This window comes from Sander lucioperca, chromosome 19 (genome assembly GCF_008315115.2).
Source record: "Sander lucioperca isolate FBNREF2018 chromosome 19, SLUC_FBN_1.2, whole genome shotgun sequence".
NCBI classification, from domain to species: Eukaryota; Metazoa; Chordata; class Actinopteri; order Perciformes; family Percidae; genus Sander; species Sander lucioperca.
In genome coordinates, this window is record NC_050191.1 from 27,366,408 (window position 1) to 27,388,655 (window position 22,248).

The 22,248-nt window shown below is 38.1% G+C and overlaps 1 protein-coding gene across 2 annotated transcripts in view; it reads left to right on the forward strand.

The window, feature by feature from the left end:
• Nucleotides 1-13,557: 13,557 nt before the first annotated feature.
• The window catches only part of nt5dc1 (5'-nucleotidase domain containing 1), a 99,661-nt gene continuing 90,970 nt past the window's right edge, over nucleotides 13,558-22,248 (forward strand). Inside the window, exons 1-7 of one of the 2 annotated variants that reach the window (XM_035995120.1) lie at nucleotides 13,558-13,791; nucleotides 13,842-13,945; nucleotides 18,124-18,215; nucleotides 21,517-21,588; nucleotides 21,676-21,785; nucleotides 21,919-21,998; nucleotides 22,095-22,176. In XM_035995120.1, coding sequence (XP_035851013.1) covers nucleotides 13,853-13,945; nucleotides 18,124-18,215; nucleotides 21,517-21,588; nucleotides 21,676-21,785; nucleotides 21,919-21,998; nucleotides 22,095-22,176 — 529 coding nt within the window. In that variant the 5' untranslated portion in view covers nucleotides 13,558-13,791; nucleotides 13,842-13,852. Of the gene's footprint in view, nucleotides 13,792-13,841; nucleotides 13,946-16,680; nucleotides 16,717-18,123; nucleotides 18,216-21,516; nucleotides 21,589-21,675; nucleotides 21,786-21,918; nucleotides 21,999-22,094; nucleotides 22,177-22,248 lie in introns of those variants that run through there. The other variant, XM_031285670.2, reaches the window with a different exon arrangement.

Consider the following 22,248-nt stretch of genomic DNA (forward strand, 5'->3'; position numbering starts at 1 on the left):
AGAAAGCAATAAAGATAAATAAATGAAATGGACAGCGAGTGAAGTGTTCAATGGCGTTTGACAAGAAGCTAGTTAGGGGTGTAATCTCAGGGATTCCTCTAAGTGAGTCAGTGGATTCAGTGAAAGAAGGAATAAACAATGTTAAAGTCAGGGAAGCAAAACGACTAAAGACAAGATGGAATGGAAATATATGTGACAGTCTTTCAGTCTTGTTAAGTTTTGAGGAAGAGAAACTCCCAGAAAAAGTCTTAATTGGCTACATGAGTTATGGTGTCAGGGTTTACATCCCTCCACCACTGCTGTGTTTTAAATGCCAAAGATATGGGCATGTAGCTGCGATATGCAAGGGAAAACAAAGATGTAGCAAATGTAGTGGTGAACATGAATACGGAAAATGTGAAGAGGGGGCAAAACCAAAATGTTGTAATTGTGGAGGAGAACATAGTGCAGCATATGGTGGATGTGAGACTAATAAAAGAATGCAGGAGGTTCAGCGAGTTAAAGTAGTCCGAGGTGTTTCCTTTGCGGAGGCAACTAAGAAAGTCCCAAAAGGTGTGCCGGTAGAGGCAATAAAGACTAGGACTGAAGTTGTAGGGAAATGTGTAAAGTGTGATAAATTGAAAGAAGAGACATTGATTGTGAGTAAAGGTGATTTTGTGCTCTTCATGGCTGAGATAATCAATTGTTCGGCACAGACCAGTAGTAGAACTGAAAGAATTAAAATAATTGTTAAGTCTGCCGAAAAATACTTGGATGCAAAGGGAATGCCTTGGGAAAGAGTAAGAGACATTCTTAATGATGAAGCACAACAATCTCAGACATGGGTTGGGGATACATAATGGTTTTAGTTATACTCCAGTGGAATGCTAGGAGTTTAATTGCAAACGGTCAAGAATTCAAGACATATGTCGACAGTTTTAAAGACAAACCTAATATAATTTGTGTACAGGAAACTTGGCTAGTACCTAGGTTGGATTTTGTAATAAGGGGTATAATTCTATAAGAAGGGATAGGAAAATAGGTAAAGGAGGAGGAGTTGTAATGTTTATACAAAGAGGGCTTCAATATAGGGAGATAAAGACCGGGAATGACTTGGAGTACATAGTTGCAGAAGTAAGGATGAGCGAGGAGAAGGTGACAATTATAAACTTTTATAATCCATGCAGGAAAATGGAGATGAAACATCTGGAGGACATTTGGAAGGATTTGACAGGGAGAATTGTTTGGTGTGGGGATTTTAATGCACATAGTACATTATGGGGAGAGAGGGATGGTGTTAATGGAAATGTAATTGAAGAATTTATGGAAGAGAAAGAGTTGGTATGTCTGAATGATGGTTCTGGTACCAGAATAGATGTGGCAAGGGGTACAGAGACAGCAATAGATCTTACTATTGTCACAAAGACAGTTGCAGTTAAATGTACTTGGGAGGTATTGGGGGAAAATACAGTAGGAAGTGATCACTATCCTATTAGAATTCAGATAGGAGTGGAATTAAGAAAGGAACGTAACGTAAGAGAAGAGAGATGGATTTTAGATAAAGCAGATTGGGATAAATATAGAGAAGTTAGTGATGAATTATTGATATCTATTGATAATGATCATGATATTGAGAAATTATGTTGTGAAATTAGCAGTGGTATAATTGTTGCAGCAGGAGTTTCTATTCCAAAAACTAAGCCTAAGACATTAAATAAAATAGTACCATGGTGGTCGAAAGACTGTAAGGAAGTAATAAAAGATAGAAATAGAGCATTTAAAGAGTTAAAGAAAACACATAATTTGCAGAATTTAGTTCGATATAAAAGATCGCAGGCAATAGTCAGGAAAACAATAAGACAAGCAAAAAAAGATCACTGGAAACAGTTCTGTGATTCTATTGGTCGAACTACTCCAGTGGACAGAATTTGGAACATGATTAAAAAAATGAAAGGGAATGGAAGGGAATATGGATATCCAATGCTGATTGAGGGGCAAAGAACTATCACTAGTAGTAAAGAAAAAGCAGAGGTTATAGCAAAAACTTTAGCTAAAGTGCACAGCACAGGAAATTTAAGTCATGAAGAAAAGAGAGGTAGAGAAGAAACAGTTAAAACATACCAGTATGTGTTTGACGATGAGGATAGTGGAGGAGGTGTGTTGGATGTATTATTTACAAAGTCTGAACTCAATAAGGCATTGAGGAAATTAGGTAAGTCATCTCCAGGGAAAGATAAAATCTGTTATTCCATGTTGGAGAACTTAAGTGATAAGGGGAAGGATGTGTTGTTGAGTATGTATAATAAAGTATGGATAAATAGTTGCATTCCTAGAACCTGGAAGGAATCTATAATCATTCCTATTAGGAAACCTGGGAAAGATCCTCAAATAGCGAATAACTATAGGCCGATTGCTTTAACGTCTCAGATGGGGAAAACTATGGAGAGGATGATAAATGACAGGCTTACATATTGGATGGAACATAGAGGCTTAATGCAAAATTATCAAAGTGGTTTTAGGAAAGGTAGAGGTACCATGGATCCCATTGTATACCTAGAAGATACAGTAAGGAAGGCTCAGGTGAATAAAGAAACTGTAGTGGCAGTATTTTTTGATATTGAAAAGGCATATGATATGTTGTGGAAAGATGGTATGCTGATTAAGTTAAGAATATTGGGAATAAAGGGAAGGATGTTCCAGTGGATAAAAGGGTTTTTATCTGACAGAACTATTCAAGTTAAAATAAATGGGGAACTAAGTAAGAGATACAATGTGGACAATGGTGTCCCACAAGGGAGCATTATCAGTCCACTATTATTTTCAATAATGATTGATGATATTTTTAAGGATATACAAAATTCAGTTGGGGTAGCATTGTTTGCAGATGATGGAGCAATGTGGAAAAAGGGAAGAAATATAGATTTTGTAGTGGATAAGATGCAGCAGGCAGTAGACAAAGTCCAAGAATGGGCTGTTCAATGGGGATTTAGGTTCTCTATAGATAAAACTAAGACTTTGTTCTTCTCTAGGAAGAAAATACGTATGAATATGAAAATCAAATTATCTGGGACAGAGTTAGAACGAGTAGAATTCTTCAAATATTTGGGTATTTGGTTTGACAAAAAACTGACTTGGACAATGCATATTCAAAAAATTATAGATAAATGCAAGAGAGTGTTGAATGTGATGAGATGTTTGCGTGGAGTAGAATGGGGTGCAAGCAGACCTGCTTTGAAATCCATTTATACAGGGCTGATGAGATCGGTATTTGATTATGGGTGTATAGTGTATGGGTCAGCTGCTAAAACATCATTAAAGAAGTTGGATGTCATTCAAAATCAAGGTTTGAGGCTTTGTTGTGGGGCAATTAAGACCACTCCAGTGGCAGCAGTTCAGGTAGAGATGGGGGAGATGCCTCTCCATCTTAGAAGAGACCAGTTGTCTCTTGTGTACTGGGCGAATTTGAGAGGTCATGGTGACAAACATTTGAGTCAGTCAGTTCTATGGCATTGTCAAGAAAGAGAGAATGACCTAATTAAAAGTTTTGGATGGACAATAAGGCAGAAGGTAATAATGATGGGAATCAGTGCACTGAAAATAAGCCCTTCAGTTGTTTATCCAGTTGTTCCTCCTTGGCTTTTGTCAGAGGTTCCAGTGGACTTAGGCTTATTGGGGGAAAAGGAGGTTAATGAAGTGGATCATTACAGGGTACAGAGATACATTTCAAGGAAATATAAAGACGGAGTCATTATATACACTGATGCATCTAAGAAGACGGATACGAAAATGGGAATTGCTTATGTTATCCCTCAATTAAACATTGGATCTGCTAAAAGAATTAATGATGATTTAGCTGTATACACAGCAGAACTGTTAGCAGTATGGATGGCCTTGATGTGGGTAGAGAGCAATAGACCTAAGCAAGCTGTGATTGCCTCAGACTCCAGCTCAGCTTTGAAAAGCATCAAGTTTCTTCACTCTGAGTCTAGACAGGACATAGTGTATGAAATATTGCAACTAGCTAACAATCTGATTAAGTCCGGTATTAGTACTACATTTATATGGGTACCTGCCCATATAGGTGTAGGAGGTAATGAATTGGCAGATAAGTATGCAAAGAAAGCAGCAGAGCTGCCTGATATAGAGGTGGATATTAAATACAGTAAAGCTGAAGTCAAGAGTATAATTAAAGCTAAAACAAATAAAAAATGGCAGTTTTTGTGGGACACTGAACAATCTGGGAGACACCTGTATAGCATTCAAGAAAAAGTGGGGAAGAACAGGAATACATACAGAAGTAAGCAAGAAGAAGATGTGGTGTCCAGGATGAGGCTAGGGCATACAGGATTAAATAGAACATTATTTATAATGAAAAAGCATGTTGATGGAATGTGTGAATATTGCGATAGTCAAGAAACCATAGAACATGTAATTATGTATTGTCCTAAATACCATCAAGCCAGACAAAGATTGATTTCACAACTGGGTGAAAACCAGATGACATTAAATTTACATGATATACTGCAAAAAGGATCAGGTGAAATTTGTTTTTATTTTTTGTTTTCTTTTTTGAAGATAACTGGGTTATTAGAAAGGATTTAAGAAAATGTAGGTTGACCTCTTGATCCACACTCCAGTCCAGATGGTGGCGGTAATGCTCCAAAAAGCTGGTTGCCAACCGCCATTCAAAAACACAAGAAGAAGAAGAAGAAGAAGAAGAAGAAGCTGCACCTGCTGAGGAATGGGTGTGGCTCACCTTCAGTGACGTCATGTGCCCCCTGGCGGCCATATTGTAGGACAGCACAGGTAGGTTCAGGTAGGTTGAGTACTTATTTTTAGTTGTTTTTTTTTTAGAATTAAATTTACAGTCAGTCATCTCAGTTCATAAAGATACATTATGCATATACAAAAACAAATGACAATAAAAAGGTAAAATAAGCAAATAATAATTTCAACAAAATAAATGAATGAAAAGGTGACAGACTTCCGGGGGGTAAATGCTAGATCGGATCCGCTAGACGTGTCGACGTGGTTAGGTTCAAGTACATCTCGCTGCAGTCCAAGTCAGTCTTTTTTTTTTTTATTTACGTCATTCCCCATACGCTCTAACGGACCAAGACCGTTCTCTTAATACATCCATGACCAAGACAGCCTGGTAGAATTTTTTTACTATGAAGAAAATTATTTGGATAAATGACATGTTTTTTATTTTGAATCTTTTAATTTTATTTGAAAATTGTATATCTATAAATGTAAATGATCTGAAAGAAAACCGAAAAGGCTAGTCACCAATTTAAAAATGACATGAAATTATATTTTAAAACCTTATAAAAGGACTGACAAATAAGAAAGCCATCCGGACTCTGAACATTTACAATGCCTTACAACCTCTTTAATGTAAATTTAATGCACCCCTTTTTCGTGTATGTATGTATGCATTTAATGTTTTCAATGTGTTTATGGATCTGTACTTGAATAATAAAGTTTTTTGAAGAAAAAAAAAAAAAAAAAAGACAGCCTGGTAGCGAAGCTGATATAGCCTCTTGATTCACATTAGATAGAAACTGATGATTTAGGCTAAACAAACGATATTTCATGCAACAGTGAAGTTTTCATGTAGTTACTACTGATTTCTGATTTTGAAATGATATCCAAATTTGAAAAATGGGTCATTTTAAACCTTGTTAATATTGATGACAATGTGTTCAAACGGAAAACGAGCCATATTTCATTTAATTTAGCCCTCAAAAGTAGAATGGCGTGTTGTTTCATTATGGACTTTCATATTAACAGCAAGAATTCAGTCACAACCAAATGTACAAAGGGGCGATTTTGCTTTAACAATTAACAGGTGAACCAGAAGCATACAGGTGAAACTCGAAAAATTAGAATATTGTGCAAAAGTTCATTTATTTCAGTAATTCAATTTAAAAGGTAAAACTAATTATATAGACTTATTACATGCAAAGCGAGATATTTCAAGCCTGTATTTGTTATCATTTTGATGACTATGGCTTACAGTTTATGAAAACCCTCAGAAAATTTGAATATTGTGAAAAGGTTCAATATTTTAGGCTCAGTGTCCTACTTTAATCAGCTAATTAATCCAAAACATCTGCAAAAGGTTCCTGAGTCTTTAAATGGTCTCTCAGTCTGGTTCAGTAGAACTCACCATCATGCCAGATGCTCCTTGGATATTACCTGCACAGTAACACACCTAATCTAAGTATTTCAAAAGGTCGAACACACATACAGATGTCTAGATACAGTAAAATCGCTACGTGATTACCGTTATATCCGAGGGTTGAAGTTGCATTTTAACGGGGCAGTGCAAGTTGCTGCTGTGGTTTAGCTGAAGCTAACGCAGCCTGAGCTTTCACGTTACAATATAAAAGGTGCTGACCGTTGACTTAGCTAGCACGCAAACAGTTCATTTACATGTCTACGAGCATGTTAGCAAACTACACCAAGAGACAAATACTGAGGAATATTGATAGAAAGCAGGGGAAACTAGTAGGCTACTTCCATACTTTTTCGTTTCAAAGTCGGAAATCAAATGAACGAAAAAGTACACGGGCCCAATTACAGTTCACTGTTGTTGCATGAAATGTCGTTTGTGTTTAGCTTACATCAGTTTCTGTCATCTAATGTGAAACAAGAGGATATGAGGTTTGCTACCGTCTTGGTCCGTTCGAGCCATAGACTGTATGGGGAGACGACGTAGGTAAAAAAAAAAAAAAAAAAATGACTGACTTGGATGTGGGCGGGGCTTGATGTCAAGCCCCGCTTCCCGCAGACTGCAGCGAGATGCTCCTCGTTAGGTTTAACCTGGGGAGTGGGGATTGGTTAGGGTTAGGGTTAGGGTAGTCTCGCATTGCCAGACCTTCACAGCGTTGCGGAGGAAGGTCTGGCTAGTGTAACCACGCTCAGTCGCACTTCTATGACTGGCTGGTTTGAGCAACCCCTCAACTCTGCGTTGTGTGTAGAATGAGACTACTGGCTCTTTACGCCGCGATGGGCCCGTTTATTATCTGAATAGGAACAGAGTATGAACTGGTCAGTCATACAGTTGGCTCACAGTAGCTTACACCCAGCACACTTGGGCACATCTCTCATAACTGGCCATGAATGCACAACAGCCATACAACAATTACAACAAATACAATAATGTGAAAATATGTACCTGAATAGGAACAGAGTAGCCTATGTACTGGTAGTCAGTCATACAGTTGACTCACAGTAGCTTACACGCAGCACACTACAAAAGAATAGCATGTTATTTTAGCACAGAGGCTAGCTAGAAAGTGCATTATGCCGCTATTTTAACATTCTGGCACTTGAAAAGGGTACAACAATCCACTTGTAACTCTTATTATTAATATGTTCATAAATCACAGTGCACATATGTTCATACAATGAATATACGAACATAAATACACAATATTTGTACCCCATGCTGCACTCGGCAACTCACCTTGGGCACGTCTCTGAGATTCTTAGTCAATATTCTGAGTTACTATGTCAATGTACTGTATTGAGATACTAAGTCAATATTTTAAAGTGTCTCATTATTTTGACATTCTTAGTTTATATTCTGAGATACTAAGTCAATATATTGAGATTCTATTGAGAACTTGAAAATATTCACTTAATATCTCAAAATATTGATTTAGTATCTTAATATATTGACTTAGTATCTCAGAATATTGACTAAGAATCTCAAATTATTGAGAAACTTTAAAATATGGACTTAGTATCGCAAAATACTGGCAATGAATACACAACAGCCAGTGGCATTTAACTACTGCAGAGAGAGGGCGCCCCCTTGAGCCAATAATTCTACATTGATGTTAAATAACAATAATGGCAAGTGGAATGGCATAATATATAAACCCTGTTACACTAGTCCACACAGCATTCCTGGATGGGAGAAACGTGCTCTGGTTTGTTGGCATTTCTTTAAATCACAATTGTCTTGGGCGGAGCAACGGTGTCTCTGCAAAATAGTCTCTGGAAGGAACTTGTTTTGGTGGAACATGTGTACGTTCTAGGGGTGTGCAAAGCAGCTGGTATTTGTATCTGTATTTGTATTTGTTGAGGGGGGAAAAGTATTTGTATTTGTATTTGTATTCGCGTAAAATTCAAAATAGGCGTAAAATTTTTTTTGCATTACACTTCTAATTTACATTATAGTGTAAGTATTCTTTACGTTAACGTTACTCTGTCAACAGCCTATTGTCTAAATGACCGAGCTAACAGAGCTAGCTACGTAAACAGAGTGAACATGAGAGCACCTGACTACAGATGTCAATAATGCAGCATAATGGAATAATCTCCCGATCAAACTCCGCTTTCCGAAAGTTATAAACTGCCTCCGGAACCCAGGTAAGGTACAAAAAAATCTATTCAACAAAAATAGTGATGCAGTTAAGTGTTTTTTCGCTCAGCCGAGCCCTCTCTGTTGCTGTGTGGAGCAGCCTGGGTCAGTCACCTCTTTTACTCTTTTCCCCTCCCCCGACTCCTGAACGTCACTCACTCACTCATCCGGGCATGCACTGCAGTCTCATGAGGAAACACAGCTTTTTGATATAAAGTTTTTCTTGTTCCCGAATACAAATATTTTTTTAAGTATTTGTTCGAAATAAGTATTCGTAAAAACCACGTTATTTGTGCCTTTCCGAATACCGTATTCTGGCTCGGTACGTTCAAAAGTAGTTTTAGTCGTGCAACAGAAAACTCAGATTGGACAGATAGTCTAGCTAGCTGTCTGGATTTACCCTGCAGAGATCTGAGGAGCAGTTAACCATAGTCCTCACAAATCCACCAGAGGTTAGAACGCCAACACAAAGAGAGACGAAGGTAACGGACATCCGGCAGAAAAGTAGGGACATCCGACGGAACCTCCGGCGGCAACGAGCGATCCCACAGGTGGAACATCGTAGATATAGACTAGGGTTAGGGTAACAATACCAGGGTAAGCCAATCAGAGGCAGAATACGGCGGGCCACACGATGCACGTCCTTTGACGTCGACACGTCTAGCGGACGTACACACACACACACACACACACACACGCACAGGTGGTGGAACAGCTGGGAGAACAGCTGCTGATTACTCAGTCAGGTTTGGAAGAAATGCGTCACCCATACTTTTCCCTTATATCTTCTTTTTGTTTTTGTTCTCTGATTCAAAAAAACGATTTTTTTTTATTAAAAGCAGCAGAATCAATGGGTCTAAGTAAACAGTGTACACAAGACCACTATATGATATGGTTAGCTGTTAACTGGATAGTTTTCCTATGAGATGCTTTATAATAGACATCAAGGTCATGATTACAAGATGAATCCAAAAAAAGACAAAGTGTGCGCTCCAGAGAGAGAAACTGCATGGTGCTCAACCTAAGGCAATATTTTAAAATTTGTCATTACTTTGAGATTCTAAGTCATTATTTTGAGATTCTTAGTCAATATTCTGAGATATTAAGTCAATATATTGAGATACTAAGTCAATATTTTAACGTTTCTCATTACTTTGAGATTTTTTTGTCAATATTCTGAGAAACTAAGTCAAAACATTGCAATTCGATGTCAATATATTGAGATACTAAGTCAATGTTTTCAGATATTAAGTCAATAGTTTAAAGTTTATCATTCTTTTGAGATACTAAGTCAATATATTGAGATACTAAGTCAATATTTTGAGATGCTAAGTCAATATATTAAAGGAGAATTCCGGTCGATTTCAACCCGTAGCTCTGTTGTTTTGAAATTGTGCTGAGAGCTGTCAGTAGAGAGAAAAACAAAAACAATCGGTGCTGCCTACACCGTGTTATCCTGCTGCTACAGTTTGCACCCAGGAGGCTGAAACCGGGCAAGTTTTAAACGTGCTTTTAGCCTCTAACATGTTCAAAATGTCATTACAAGTGCCTACCCATGTGAAGTGATTCCTTCTGAGTGAACACAGTGAATCTGACTGCAGTAGATGTCAAAGAAATGCATAAAAGTTGTGCTAATTCAGCTCTGTTTAGTTCCGGTGTACCAGTTTAGCTGGTGATATTTGTATGAAATCAGTGAATATTCAACAAGGCCATGCCCTGCGTTCTGCCCTGCGTTCTGCTCTGCGCCCCTCGAGTGCCACAGGCTCACATTTTCATGAAGTGTTTGCAAGTGAGACAAAATAATGGATATTGCTGAAAACATCACCAGTTTATGTGTAATACATGTCCGTTTAAGCATTATCCACACTAATATGACACATACTGTATGAACGGAAAAAAATAAAACGAAACAACGCACTAGAGATGTAGCTGGGATTCCAACCTTGGATGTCATGGACAAAAACGTTGATGGACTAGCTTCTATGTCATCTATACCACTACACTACACATCACTGAAATAGTTTTGTGATTTCTATCTATATATTGGACTTTTAGTCTAAGTTAACACAGGTTAACATATGAGAGAAATCTACGCCCACGTTAACTGGTGATATCACAATTTAACATGGAAAACTGCAAGCCTGGAAACATTAAAGTAGGTTCATCTTTGTCTCACATACCAAAACCTAACTGATGTACAACAAACTGGCATGACCCCACTTAACACTTTATTGAGTTTTGCGCAAACGTGATCATTTCTCATTGTTGTTGTGGGCCATCTCATACGAAGAATGTGTAGGTCTATCTCAGCACAAACTCTTTCAACCTGTGCCACAAGTCAACTGATTAGAGTTGTGTTTAATTTCATTAGACCCATATTAGGAATCTGAAACAGCAACATATCTAATTGTTATCAAACTCTCTCAGTACATCGAAGTTTTGTAATCATATACCATAATGACCATTTTGTGTCGACGAAGTAGGCCAACAAATGATGTGTGGGATAAATAAAAGTCAAACTCTGAGAAAATAAGCTTCATATGTTCTTCACTTCAAATCACTAGACTTTTGCTGCAACTCACTTCATAACTTAGACTATATAATATAATAATATAACCAGACTAAGATAACACTAAGTCGCCCGAGAGAAAACGAGGATCAGCACTTTGCTGCAAAACATTCAATGGCCATATGGTCATAACAATAGTGTATCTATGGCTACCATAAGACAGAAATCGCGATTCTGGGTCGACACAGACATACTATGGGTCTAATGAAATTAAACACAACTATAATCAGTTGACTTGTGGCACAGGTTGAAAGAGTTTGTGCTGAGATAGGCCTACACATTCTTCGTATGAGATGGCCCACAACAACAATGAGAAATGATCACGTTTGCGCATGATTGACATGTTTCATTTTTACCCCCAAAACAGAATAAAGTGTTAAGTGGGGTCATGCCAGTTTGTTGTACATCAGTTAGGTTTTGGTATGCGAGGCAAAGATGAACCTACTTTAATGTTTCCAGGCTTGCAGTTTCCCATGTTAAATTGTGATATCACCAGTTAACGTGGGCGTATATTTCTCTCATATGTTAACCTGTGTTAACTTAGACTAAAAGTCCAATATATAGACAGAAATCACAAAATTATTTCAGTGATGTGTAGTGTAGTGGTATAGATGACATATAAGCTAGTCTGTCGATGTTTTCAGCAATATCCATTATTTTGTCTCACTTGCAAACACTTCATGAAAATGTGAGCCTGTGGCACTCGAGGGGCGGAGGCAGAGCAGAACGCAGGGCAGAACGCAGGGCAGGGCCTTGTTGAATATTCACTGATTTCATACAAATATCACCAGCTAAACTGGTACACCGGTGTTGAGACGGCAAGACGAGTGCTTAGGGACCGTCTACAAACTAGAACACCAAAAAGAGACACACAAATATTTTCAAAATAAGGCATATGCTTATTTTTAAAAAATAAGTGCTGTAGTACAACTAGCAGGAGACAAGTTAAAGTCTCTCATTATTTTGAGATTCTTAGTCAATATTCTTAGATACTGAGTCAATATTTTGCGATACTAAGTCCATATTTTAAAGTTTCTCAATAATTTGAGATTCTTAGTCAATATTCTGAGATACTAAGTCAATATATTAAGATACTAAATCAATATTCTGAGATACTAAGTCATTATATTTAGATACTAAGTCAATATTCTGAGATACTAAGTCAATATATTAAGATACTAAGTCAATATTTTGAGATACTAAGTCAATATATTAAGATACTAAATATTTTGAGATATTAAGTCAATATATTGAGACACTAAGTCAATATTTTGAGATAGGTGAATATTTTAAAGTTCTCAATAGAATCTCAAAATATTGACTTAGTATCTCAATACAGTATATTGACATAGTAACTCAGAATATTGACTAAGAATCTCAAAGTAATGAGAAACTTTAAAATATTGACTTAATATCTCAATATATTGACTTAGTATCTCAATATTCTAAGTCAATATTTTAAATGTTCTCATTACTTTGAGATTCGTCAATATTCTGAGATTCTAATTCAATATTTTGAGATATTAAGTCAATATATTGAGATTCGTAGTAAATATTCTGAGATATTAAGTCAATATATTAAGATACTAAGTCAATATTTTAAAGTTTCTCATTATATCGAGATACTAAGTCAATATATTGAGATACTAAGTCAATATTTTAAAGTTTCTCATTACATTGAGATTTTTAGTCAATATTCTGAGTTACTAAGTCAATATATTGAGATATTAAGTCAATATTTTGAGACATTAAGATTCTAGATAAGAGATAAGATAGAATTTTATTATCCTGAAGGAAATTTGTCTTGGACAAACCAGGATTGTCTGTTGATAAGGCAGCTTACCCTTACTGCACAAATTATGACGACTATTATGATGTGTTGTACAACATGAGCATGTCCATGCAGTGGGATGCAGCAGTCTGTGTACTTTATGTATGTATGTTTCTTGTTGTGTTGAATCATTTCAACAGCAGATATTGTTGATTTGTCCAAGACAAATTTCCTTCGGGATAATAGAAATCTCTTATCTTAACATTAAAAATAACTTAGAACTCAGATATCAAAGTCGCCAACATCAAAGTAGTCAGTGTCTGTGCAGCTTCTATCATTGATGTGCTTTGTGTAGAGGTCTTATTAGCCTATAAGTTAATTTTACATAGCAGATTTTACAGACAAACTCACAAAGCGCTTCACAAGATATATTTTTTTTCAAAAAAGACCCAATTACTAAAGAATAAAGTAACAACCAAAACAATAAAATCAACACTTAAAAAACAATCAACATCAGAATAAGAAAATGGTTTAAAAAGGTTTATTGCCACAATAAGTACACTTTCGTGGAATTTGCCTTGTCGAATGGTGCAAACATAAAGAAACAAACATATTAAACATTAATATCAAATAAACAATAAATACAGAAAACAAATATATATACATGCAAAATAAATATTGCATGAGAAAAAGAAGACAAAGGCATGTTTAATAGATCTAACTCTGAGCATGCGCGGTGTTAAATAGCAAGTTGCAATGCAAACACAATAAACCAATTCAACATTACAGTTCCATCCAGCCCTGCAGAATTGAATGCGCTTTCCAAATTCATGTTGCGCGCACACACTATGTGTTACGGTTTTCGTTCCACACCCGGAAGCACTACACGCTCCCGCACTCGCCTCTCTGCCGCCTTCTTCTGGCACACAGGAGTTTATCTCCTGTCTCCAAATGTTACCCGTTCAGTGACAAATCCATTCGGGGGTTTAGGAAAACGTCTTCGGTTAATTGTTTTTCGCGGTACCGTGAGCGAAGACCTCAGTAGCGCGTGTCCTGAGTCAGACCGTCAGTCAGTGACGTTGACACAGCAGTAACGTTAGCGGTGTTTAACGTGTGGACGGTCTCTCGCCTGCGGTTCCCCCCAGCGTCTGCCACAATGAGCGAATACTTCAGCCTGTCGGACAGTGACGTTATCGGCTTCGACCTGGACCACACGCTCTGCCGCTACCGCCTGAAGGAGACCTCCAGGGTGAGTGAGTGTGCGTGGAGTCCGTTCAGCCCCGATACACAACCATACGGTGACCGTGACGCTTCGGTCCGCAACACATCTGCGCCAATACGCTCCCACGGTCACTTGACAATTCTGTCTTGCTGTGCCGTTTTTTTCGAGTGCATGGTGAGTGTGGTTGCACGGAGAGATGTGATGCGATGCGAAATGCTCCATGGTGCTGCAGTCACTCTGCGTGACTCACAGGTTGAACGTCTGCGGTGATGATGATCATCATGTCTTTGACTCCTCTCTGAGGCCTATTGGCAGCATCTTCTCATATCATCATCCATGTGCTTTTATTAGAAGCTACAATCAGACGCACAGGGTACAGCTGGATGTCGTGACACCGAGTTACAAAACCTAAACCAGGGGTCTTCAACGTTTTTAAGCCAAGGACAGACCCCTTAACCAGTGGTGTAGTCTAATGTATTGTAGTGGGTATACTGTACTGTATATATATATATATATATATATATATCTTGACCTATATATATGGGACAGAATCTGCCTTTGGGGAAGGGGGGGCATATCATAGTGGGGGGTCTGGGTGTCCTCCCCCAGGGAAGTTTTGTGCGTCAGCAACTTCATTTTTGTTGCATTTGGATACGCTTTAATGCACCAATTTAAGGTGGAAATACCTTTTATGTAGCCTATGCGAAGAAAAATAACACAGATGACAATTCAAAATATATCAAAAATATAATGGAAAGTATGTTGTTGCGTGTCATTGGGCATTTTTAAGTGGTTATATGGAAATCCTGGAGCTTTCTTAGTGGGTATACTGCGTATACCTGCGTATCACATAGACTACACCACTGCCCTTAACTAAGAGAGAAGGATGATGGGGACCCCCTAATACTATGGGCTATTATACATTTAAGTTGCATATTAAACTGAGCCTACAATAACATGTGAGCAGCTTAAAGCCTTTATACATACCTTTTTTAGTGCATAGCATACTACGTGTTTTAAATTATAATTGTTAGCATGGTTTTATAAATCATGTTTTAATGTTTAACATAGAGATACATGTGTCACAGTGAGTCCTCAGGATGAACTGGATCTCTGGATGGCTACCTTAGAGACTATATTACCTATAGGCCAGTTAGCCTATCAAATGGCTGCTCTTGTGTGAAGTAAACGCAACATTTTTCAACTTTCTGCTAAGATATATGGGACTTTTTTGCAACAAAAATGCAGGGATTATGAAATCATGCAAGCCCCGCATATTTTTGCGCGGCGAAAGTGCGGCGTATTTGAAAAAATGCGGCCCCCGCATAAATATGCGGACTTTGGCTGATTATGCATTGAATTATGAGATCACATAATTGCATTTTTCTGGAGGGACTGCTTAATGACTGTTGAATCCCAGCCAATCATTACCAGAAACTGGATTTTGAAAAGTGGGGGGGACATGTCCGCACTGTCCCCACTGGAAATTAGGCCGCCAAAGTTCATCTAGGCTCTGTCTTGTCCCCATGCATGGGACAGGTATCAGGGTTTTCTCTGCCACTATAAGTCTTGGGTGCAGCACCTGAGCCGGTTTTTGCAGCATCTAAGCGGTACGAATGTAAAAAGTGCCAAAAACAGCGACAAAAGCATTAAGCCAACTAAACGACTTGTCTCAGATCTAATCATTGAAGTTGGACTTTTTGAGCAAGTTTTGTCTTTAAGTTTTTTGAGCGTTATCTATTATCTGCTCTAGCTTTACCAACGTTTTAGACACAGACATGGTGATAATCACTGTCTGAAATGAGGTCACATTTCATATTTCATCACATTTGAGGAAAGACCCCTAAACCCCCGCCAGATATGCACACCTAAGTCTTCCACAAACCTAGGGAAAACACTGGGTATGTCTACTGGTCCTGTCGGTGCAGTAGCCCAGCGTAGGGAACCCTAAAACGGTTGCCCAATAGAGAAATGCACCTCTGACTACCACTGATGAGATTTCTTTGACTAATTGTTTGATTTAATTGAAGCACATGTCCCTATGCAAAAGCAGTCGTGCAAAAGATGCCTCTTTAAATCCAGTGTTTATTAAAGACCAATGCATATTGCATGATGAGTATTATTGTCATCAGTGGTGGAATGTAACTATCAATCAATCAATCAAAATGTATTTATATAGCACTTTACAGAACCAGCAGGTATCCAAAGCGCTTAACATCAGAAACCAAGAGTAAAAACACATATCATACAATAGAAAGAATGAACATAGAAAACAGTAAAATCAGACATAGTTACAAAGAAACAGAAGAATGAAATTGTCACACCACTGCTATGTATTAAAAGCCAGACTAAACAGATACGTTTTAAGTTTGGACCTAAAAAGAGCTCCATCTGTAATAGTGTGAATATCAGGGGGTAACTTGTTCCAGAGTCTCGGGGCAGCAACTGCAAAAGCCTGATGATCACCCGCCCGTTTATACCTAGACCTTGGCACTTCTAAAACTCAATTTAGTATAATTTATAAATAATCTCAATCATTTTGACATTAACAAAGGATCAAATGACTGTGTGTAATGTAATGTCTCGTATTACATCCCTTATGACGAACCCACAGTTAATTAACACCCAATTCTGTAGTTACTCTCAGCCCCGTGGAGCTTTTTAGCTCATTGTTGAGGTTTTCCAGCCCTCAGTCTCATATGTGCCGTTTCCTCAGGCAGCAGTTTGTAGTGAAAAAGCTGTGATAAACCTAGTGTACGCTACCTTCCCAGCCCCTAATGCACAGCACACAGACAAAGGTAGCGGCTGTATTTTCTTAAGGAGTTGGAAAGGTTGAAACGTGTGTAGACGAACATGACTCCAAATTAATGTTTGTGTTGTAATCAAAATTGAATTGTGATTATGATTTTGGCTCCCAATGATCACAAAAACAGAATAATCAAGAAAAACAATAATTTAGCTCATTACGTTTTGCAAGTGAACTCTTATTTTCTCGTGTTCTGAATGAAAAAAATAAAGTTTAAATAGGACAAGTATTAAGGCAAATTTCACAGTTGTGTGTGTTTTATTTAACGTTTTTCACTGTTTTTTAAGTTCAATAATTGCAACATCTTTCCAGAAGTCAACGAGTAATCGTGTTAAATTATTGTGATTTTAATATTGACCGAAATAATCGTGATTATATTTTTTTCCATAATCGAGCAGCCCTACTTTGAACTGTTGAGTGTCAAAACATTAGTGAGCTGGAAGGGAAGTTTTCACTGATCATTAAAGGGTACCTACCATTTCTTCTTAACCTGGACCCTATGTTCCTATGTTTTTGTGTCTAAGTGACTGTTGGAGCAACAATCTTTGACATTGGTCCAGTATTAAGCATGAACGCTGCAGTCGGACGTCAACCTTTCTGTTAAAGAGTCAGATCCTTTTTTTAAACATAAAAACATCCGAGAAATTGCGTTCACTAAACCCACCAGACTCCATGTAATTTTTGCATCGTAAAGTACACTTCATTCAAAGTCGACAGAAACAAAGTAAAACTATGAAAAGCGTTTTGGGTCGTCTTTCCACTTTTCCAACCATCACAACTTTAGTTTTGGTTGAAATAAACACATAGTTTATAGATTTACATGTGAAAATATGTTGGCTCTATACACGCTAAAAGCATAGTTTTTTTAAATGGAGTCTGGTGGGTTTAGCCCTAGCGACCTCAGAGCTGTTTCTGGTACAATTTTCTCTGTAGGGATCCTTTCCAAAAAAACACTTAGAATAATAATTTGAGCCTTTTAGCGACAAAAACAGAACTTTTAGTGGATGCTAACTGACATGGAACATTTGCCCTGTAGGGTTACGTTGCAGCCCGGTCTGTGGCTGCTGGTTACAGCGTTCACGCTTAATACTGGACCAATGTCAAAGATTGTTGTTTCCATCAGTCACTTACACACAAAAACATAGGAACATAGGGTCCAATCCACAAAATTACCCTTTAAGTATTCAACCAGATAAATCACAGTGTTTAGTAAATAATTAATAAATAATAATATATACAATTAATTAGTTTTTTATTACATAATACTTTAATAAAAACCTGTATATTCTTGGCATTCAGTGGCACATATTTGCATTTCATTGTTGTCATTTGCATGATGACTGTGCTGCTCGTTTTCGTGATATTACATAGTGATGTTATTTCCTCCTTGTTTTTGCAGCTGATCTATGAGAGCTTTGCCAGGTATCTGGTGGAGCATAAAGGCTATGACAAGGACCTGCTGAACCTAACCCCTGCTACCTGGGATTTCTGGTGAGTCAGCAACAGCAGCAGTTTCCACAGTTTAAGCCTCAACTATGAGGTCATCAAGTAAAATGACTGTTCGTCTTTTAGGAGTGTTAAAGCTACTGTAGGGTGCGGAACTTTTACATAGCAAATATTGATCCGGCCCGCGTATCAATTTAGGTTCACAATAGATTTTGGCCTAACTAGTTGTGCGCCAAACCAAAAAGACAGGAAACTGTTTTACCAAATAGTAATCACTCAAAGCGACTTTGAGACATAGAAATTCCCAACAGGCTGTGAAACAGGTTGTTGTTAGTCGGGTAGCCTATTACAGATGTAACCAGAATACGTTGTCTTGCTTGATTTGCTAAATTCTATGATGGCTAAGAAACTTTTTTGCTATTTATTTAGGGCTTTATGTCGACCAAATAGGCAATATGAGACATATACAATACAGTCACACATTTTCTCCTTTCTCTTTGAAATAAAATCATGTCAGTAAACTAAACATGCCTGGCCCTTGATGTGATTCTAATTTTCCAGTGTGGCCCTTGGTGAAGATGAGTTTGACAAACAGCTACCACCACCCCACACTACACCAAATGTCGTTCTACACTTTAAAGTGTCAGATCAACTTCAACAACTCTTTATGCACATTGGCATGAATTGGATCCAACGCACAGCACTTATTGGGAAGAAAATATTTCACTTTTAACCCTTTGAACTCTGCAATAGAAAAGGTCTGCCAGTGCCTACATTGGTATGTTTGCTTATTGTGATGTCATTTCTTGGAGGATCTTCTAATCCTTCATATCCCTTAAATCAGTACAACCTGACTAAAAGGTTATTAAAGGCAATAAACAATAATAATTAATAAAAGTATTACAATTGTGTCATAAATGAGAAAAAGAAAATCGGACATGTGTTTCCATCACATTTGACTGAATAAACACACACAACATATTGATCCAAAAGATTTCTAAATGTAGAAACATGAAGAAAATATTCCTTAATATTTCAGAAGTTATTTGAAGTATGTACATTTTCTAGTTTTTGAGATATACTAATTTTTATGAGCAGACTGTAAAGGCATGTTGATAGTTTAATCTGCAATAGAAATGGTCCGCCTGCTGTTTAGCACGTCACATATGACGTGATGATGTCATCACACGCCACCACAAGTTATCAGCCGGTTTTCGACCGGACATCTCGTAACATGATGGCATCGTTGCGAGTGTATGCTGTAATGGCGCGAAGGAAAGAAGCCTTAGCTTTCTGTTGCAAAAAAATGAATGCTCTAACTGTTATAGTTTTAATTTAAGACTGATTTAAACAGTATCATGTAAGCAATGATCTCCAGCGGACCTCTAGCGGCAGCCCGCGGGAGTTCCCTTCTCTAAGGGTTAAAGCTGGTTCGCCTGTTACTCCTGTTATTTCCTTACAACCATTGTAGCATTTAAAAGGCTATTTTTTTTAACGAAATCCAGCGCTGTGCTCACTCCACACATAACGCTACATTACATCACTTCCAGCAAACTTTACGGAGAACAATGAGGGCAAAACAGTGTTTTAACCAGATAGTCTCTGGTCCAGCTCAACTAAAAACACAGCACAGAGTCCGTCAGCACAGAGGCTGTCAGAACGTTATCGTGTCGTTCATTACCGAACCTGTTTGTAACCGTTAGGCTACCGACAACGTTATCTTTTTCGCTTCAACTATTCAGCTGACTTTAGCAGTTTATGTAACACACTCGACTATCCTGCTGTTACTTACCTGACCTAACCACAGATAGTTGTCTCCTTCATGCACTCATGGCAATGCGTCACTGCCGTTCACTGCAGTGCGATGCTAAATGAAAATATGGGAAACACTATGGGTATTTGGTGTTATTTTTGGCGGGGTCCCCCGTTGCACAATGATAGGGGAAACACTGGTAAATGAACGTCCGTTGCATTCAAGCTCTTGCCAAAGAAGTTCACACCATGCTGATGAAGTCTATGACTGCCAGCGACAGCGCTCTGTATTTCTCAGTTTACCAGAGTTGTGGTGTCTGTGGTGACATTCCCGTGCTGGTGCACTGGAAGCATGCCGATACAGCTCATTTGTACTCAGAACAAGTAGTCAACAGTTTACTTAATTTAATATTGTATGTGGCGTTTTCTTTTGCGGGTACAAATGTTCTACCAAAATAAGTTCCACCTTCCCGAGACAGTTTTGCAGAGGCACCGTCACCGCGTCCGGAGCTTAGCGCCGCCCAAGACGATTGTAATTGGTTTAAAGAAATGCAAACAACCCAGAGAGTTTGTTTCTCCTATTCCAGAATGTATATGTTGCAGTAGCAAACCGTGACTCTAACTTTGGCCCTCTTACCAGTTCAGTTTCAGTTTCAGTTTAGTTTATTTATGGAAGGGGACAGCACAATTTAATAAAACACATGATTTCCCATGGGTTAAAACAGCCAGAATTAGCCAAAAGGCTATTTTTCATCTGTAGTCCCCTGCCTTCGATGTTAAAAAAAGGCTAAGACTTGGTGGGGGCGGGGAAGCAAACGACCAGCCTAGCGTATTGTGTCCCCTCCTATACTATTGCAAATGTTACTCATTATAATTCCAGCTCTGAAACAACAATTAAGACATTAGTCTAGCCTCAGCGATGCAACGAGCAAACGGCACAGGGAGAGTAAGAGTTATCACCAAAACAAAAAACAGCTGACTTCTAAAGCAAAATGCAAATCCTCCTTACAAATAATGGCATCATCACACGAGCTGTAGTGGAATATGGTGACCACGGATTGGGGACTTGCCTACTTTAGTTAAATCATCATAAAAAAAAGCCATGTCAATATAACGGCTTCAAGTTGTTTTGGAGGCTTTTAACTGAGCTACCTGTTGGAAAGCAGTTCACCCGTGCTTTCAAGTGGTTCCCAACCGTTTTGGCTTGTGATCCTTAAAAATTAAGCAATTTTAACTCGTGACCCTACCCTGACCACAGGTCATGGTCTTTGTGAGGACGAAAGCTATGAGAACATCAATCAAAGAATATGTTTTGCTTCTCTAATTGTTTCATCTGAAAGTTAAAGGCAAAATGGGAAAGCTATCTATTATTCACAACTAAAAGAAATTTGATAATTAAGAGTACTCGACTCCCGCCGGGCCCCTTTGTTGCATGTACCCTGAGTTATTATGTGGCTGTAGTGGCTCAGCAATCTGTTTTGCTGTCCTCTGGAATGGTATGCACCGAGTTGTCCATGCTGAGTACAGGACAGCAGTGATGATCTGGATTCCGGTCTTTATACTGTATTTCTAACATGCTGAATTTTGTGTCTAGTTTTAAAGGACTAGTAGTGGATCTGGAGGATGGAAACCTTGTGAAGCTGGCTGAAGATGGAACTGTCTTGCGGTATGTTGTTTTGTCAAAGTTGTTGTTGCTTTCACTGACCTTTTTAAAAGTGAGATAATAGAAAAGTTGTATTCCTTGATTGATTAGAGCGACCCATGGAAGCATTGACCTCAGCACAGAAGACCTCATCAAACATTATGGTCCAAAAAGGGAGTGGAAGCACTTCAACAGCCTCAATACTTCCTTCACAAGATCTGGTATGATATTTACATCCATCTTCATTACCTAATAGCTACATGCTGCACTCTTAAGTAGGTTGAAGTGCATTATCTGGAATTCTTTCACATCACTGTCACTGGATTTCTATGACTTTTGTTTTGGTCTTTGCAGCAAAATATTATTTCTATGACAACTACTTTGATTTGCCTGGGGCTCTCCTCTGTGGAAGAGTTGTGGACATGTTGCATAAGGTAATATTTGATAAGTTATGGTTTTAAATTAATGGTTGAGATTTAGATGTGGAAAAAGATGTAATGTAGATTGTAACTTTATGTTTTTGTGAACAGCGAGGAAATGAGGTGAATTCCGACTTTTGGAAAGACATGGTTGCTGCCATCGACCACAATTACAACACATCTGCATTCAAAGGTAGGCCTTTTATTCCAAAGCAGCACACATTTATTTTATTGCTTATTTCTAATGTCTTCTTGTTAAGGACCC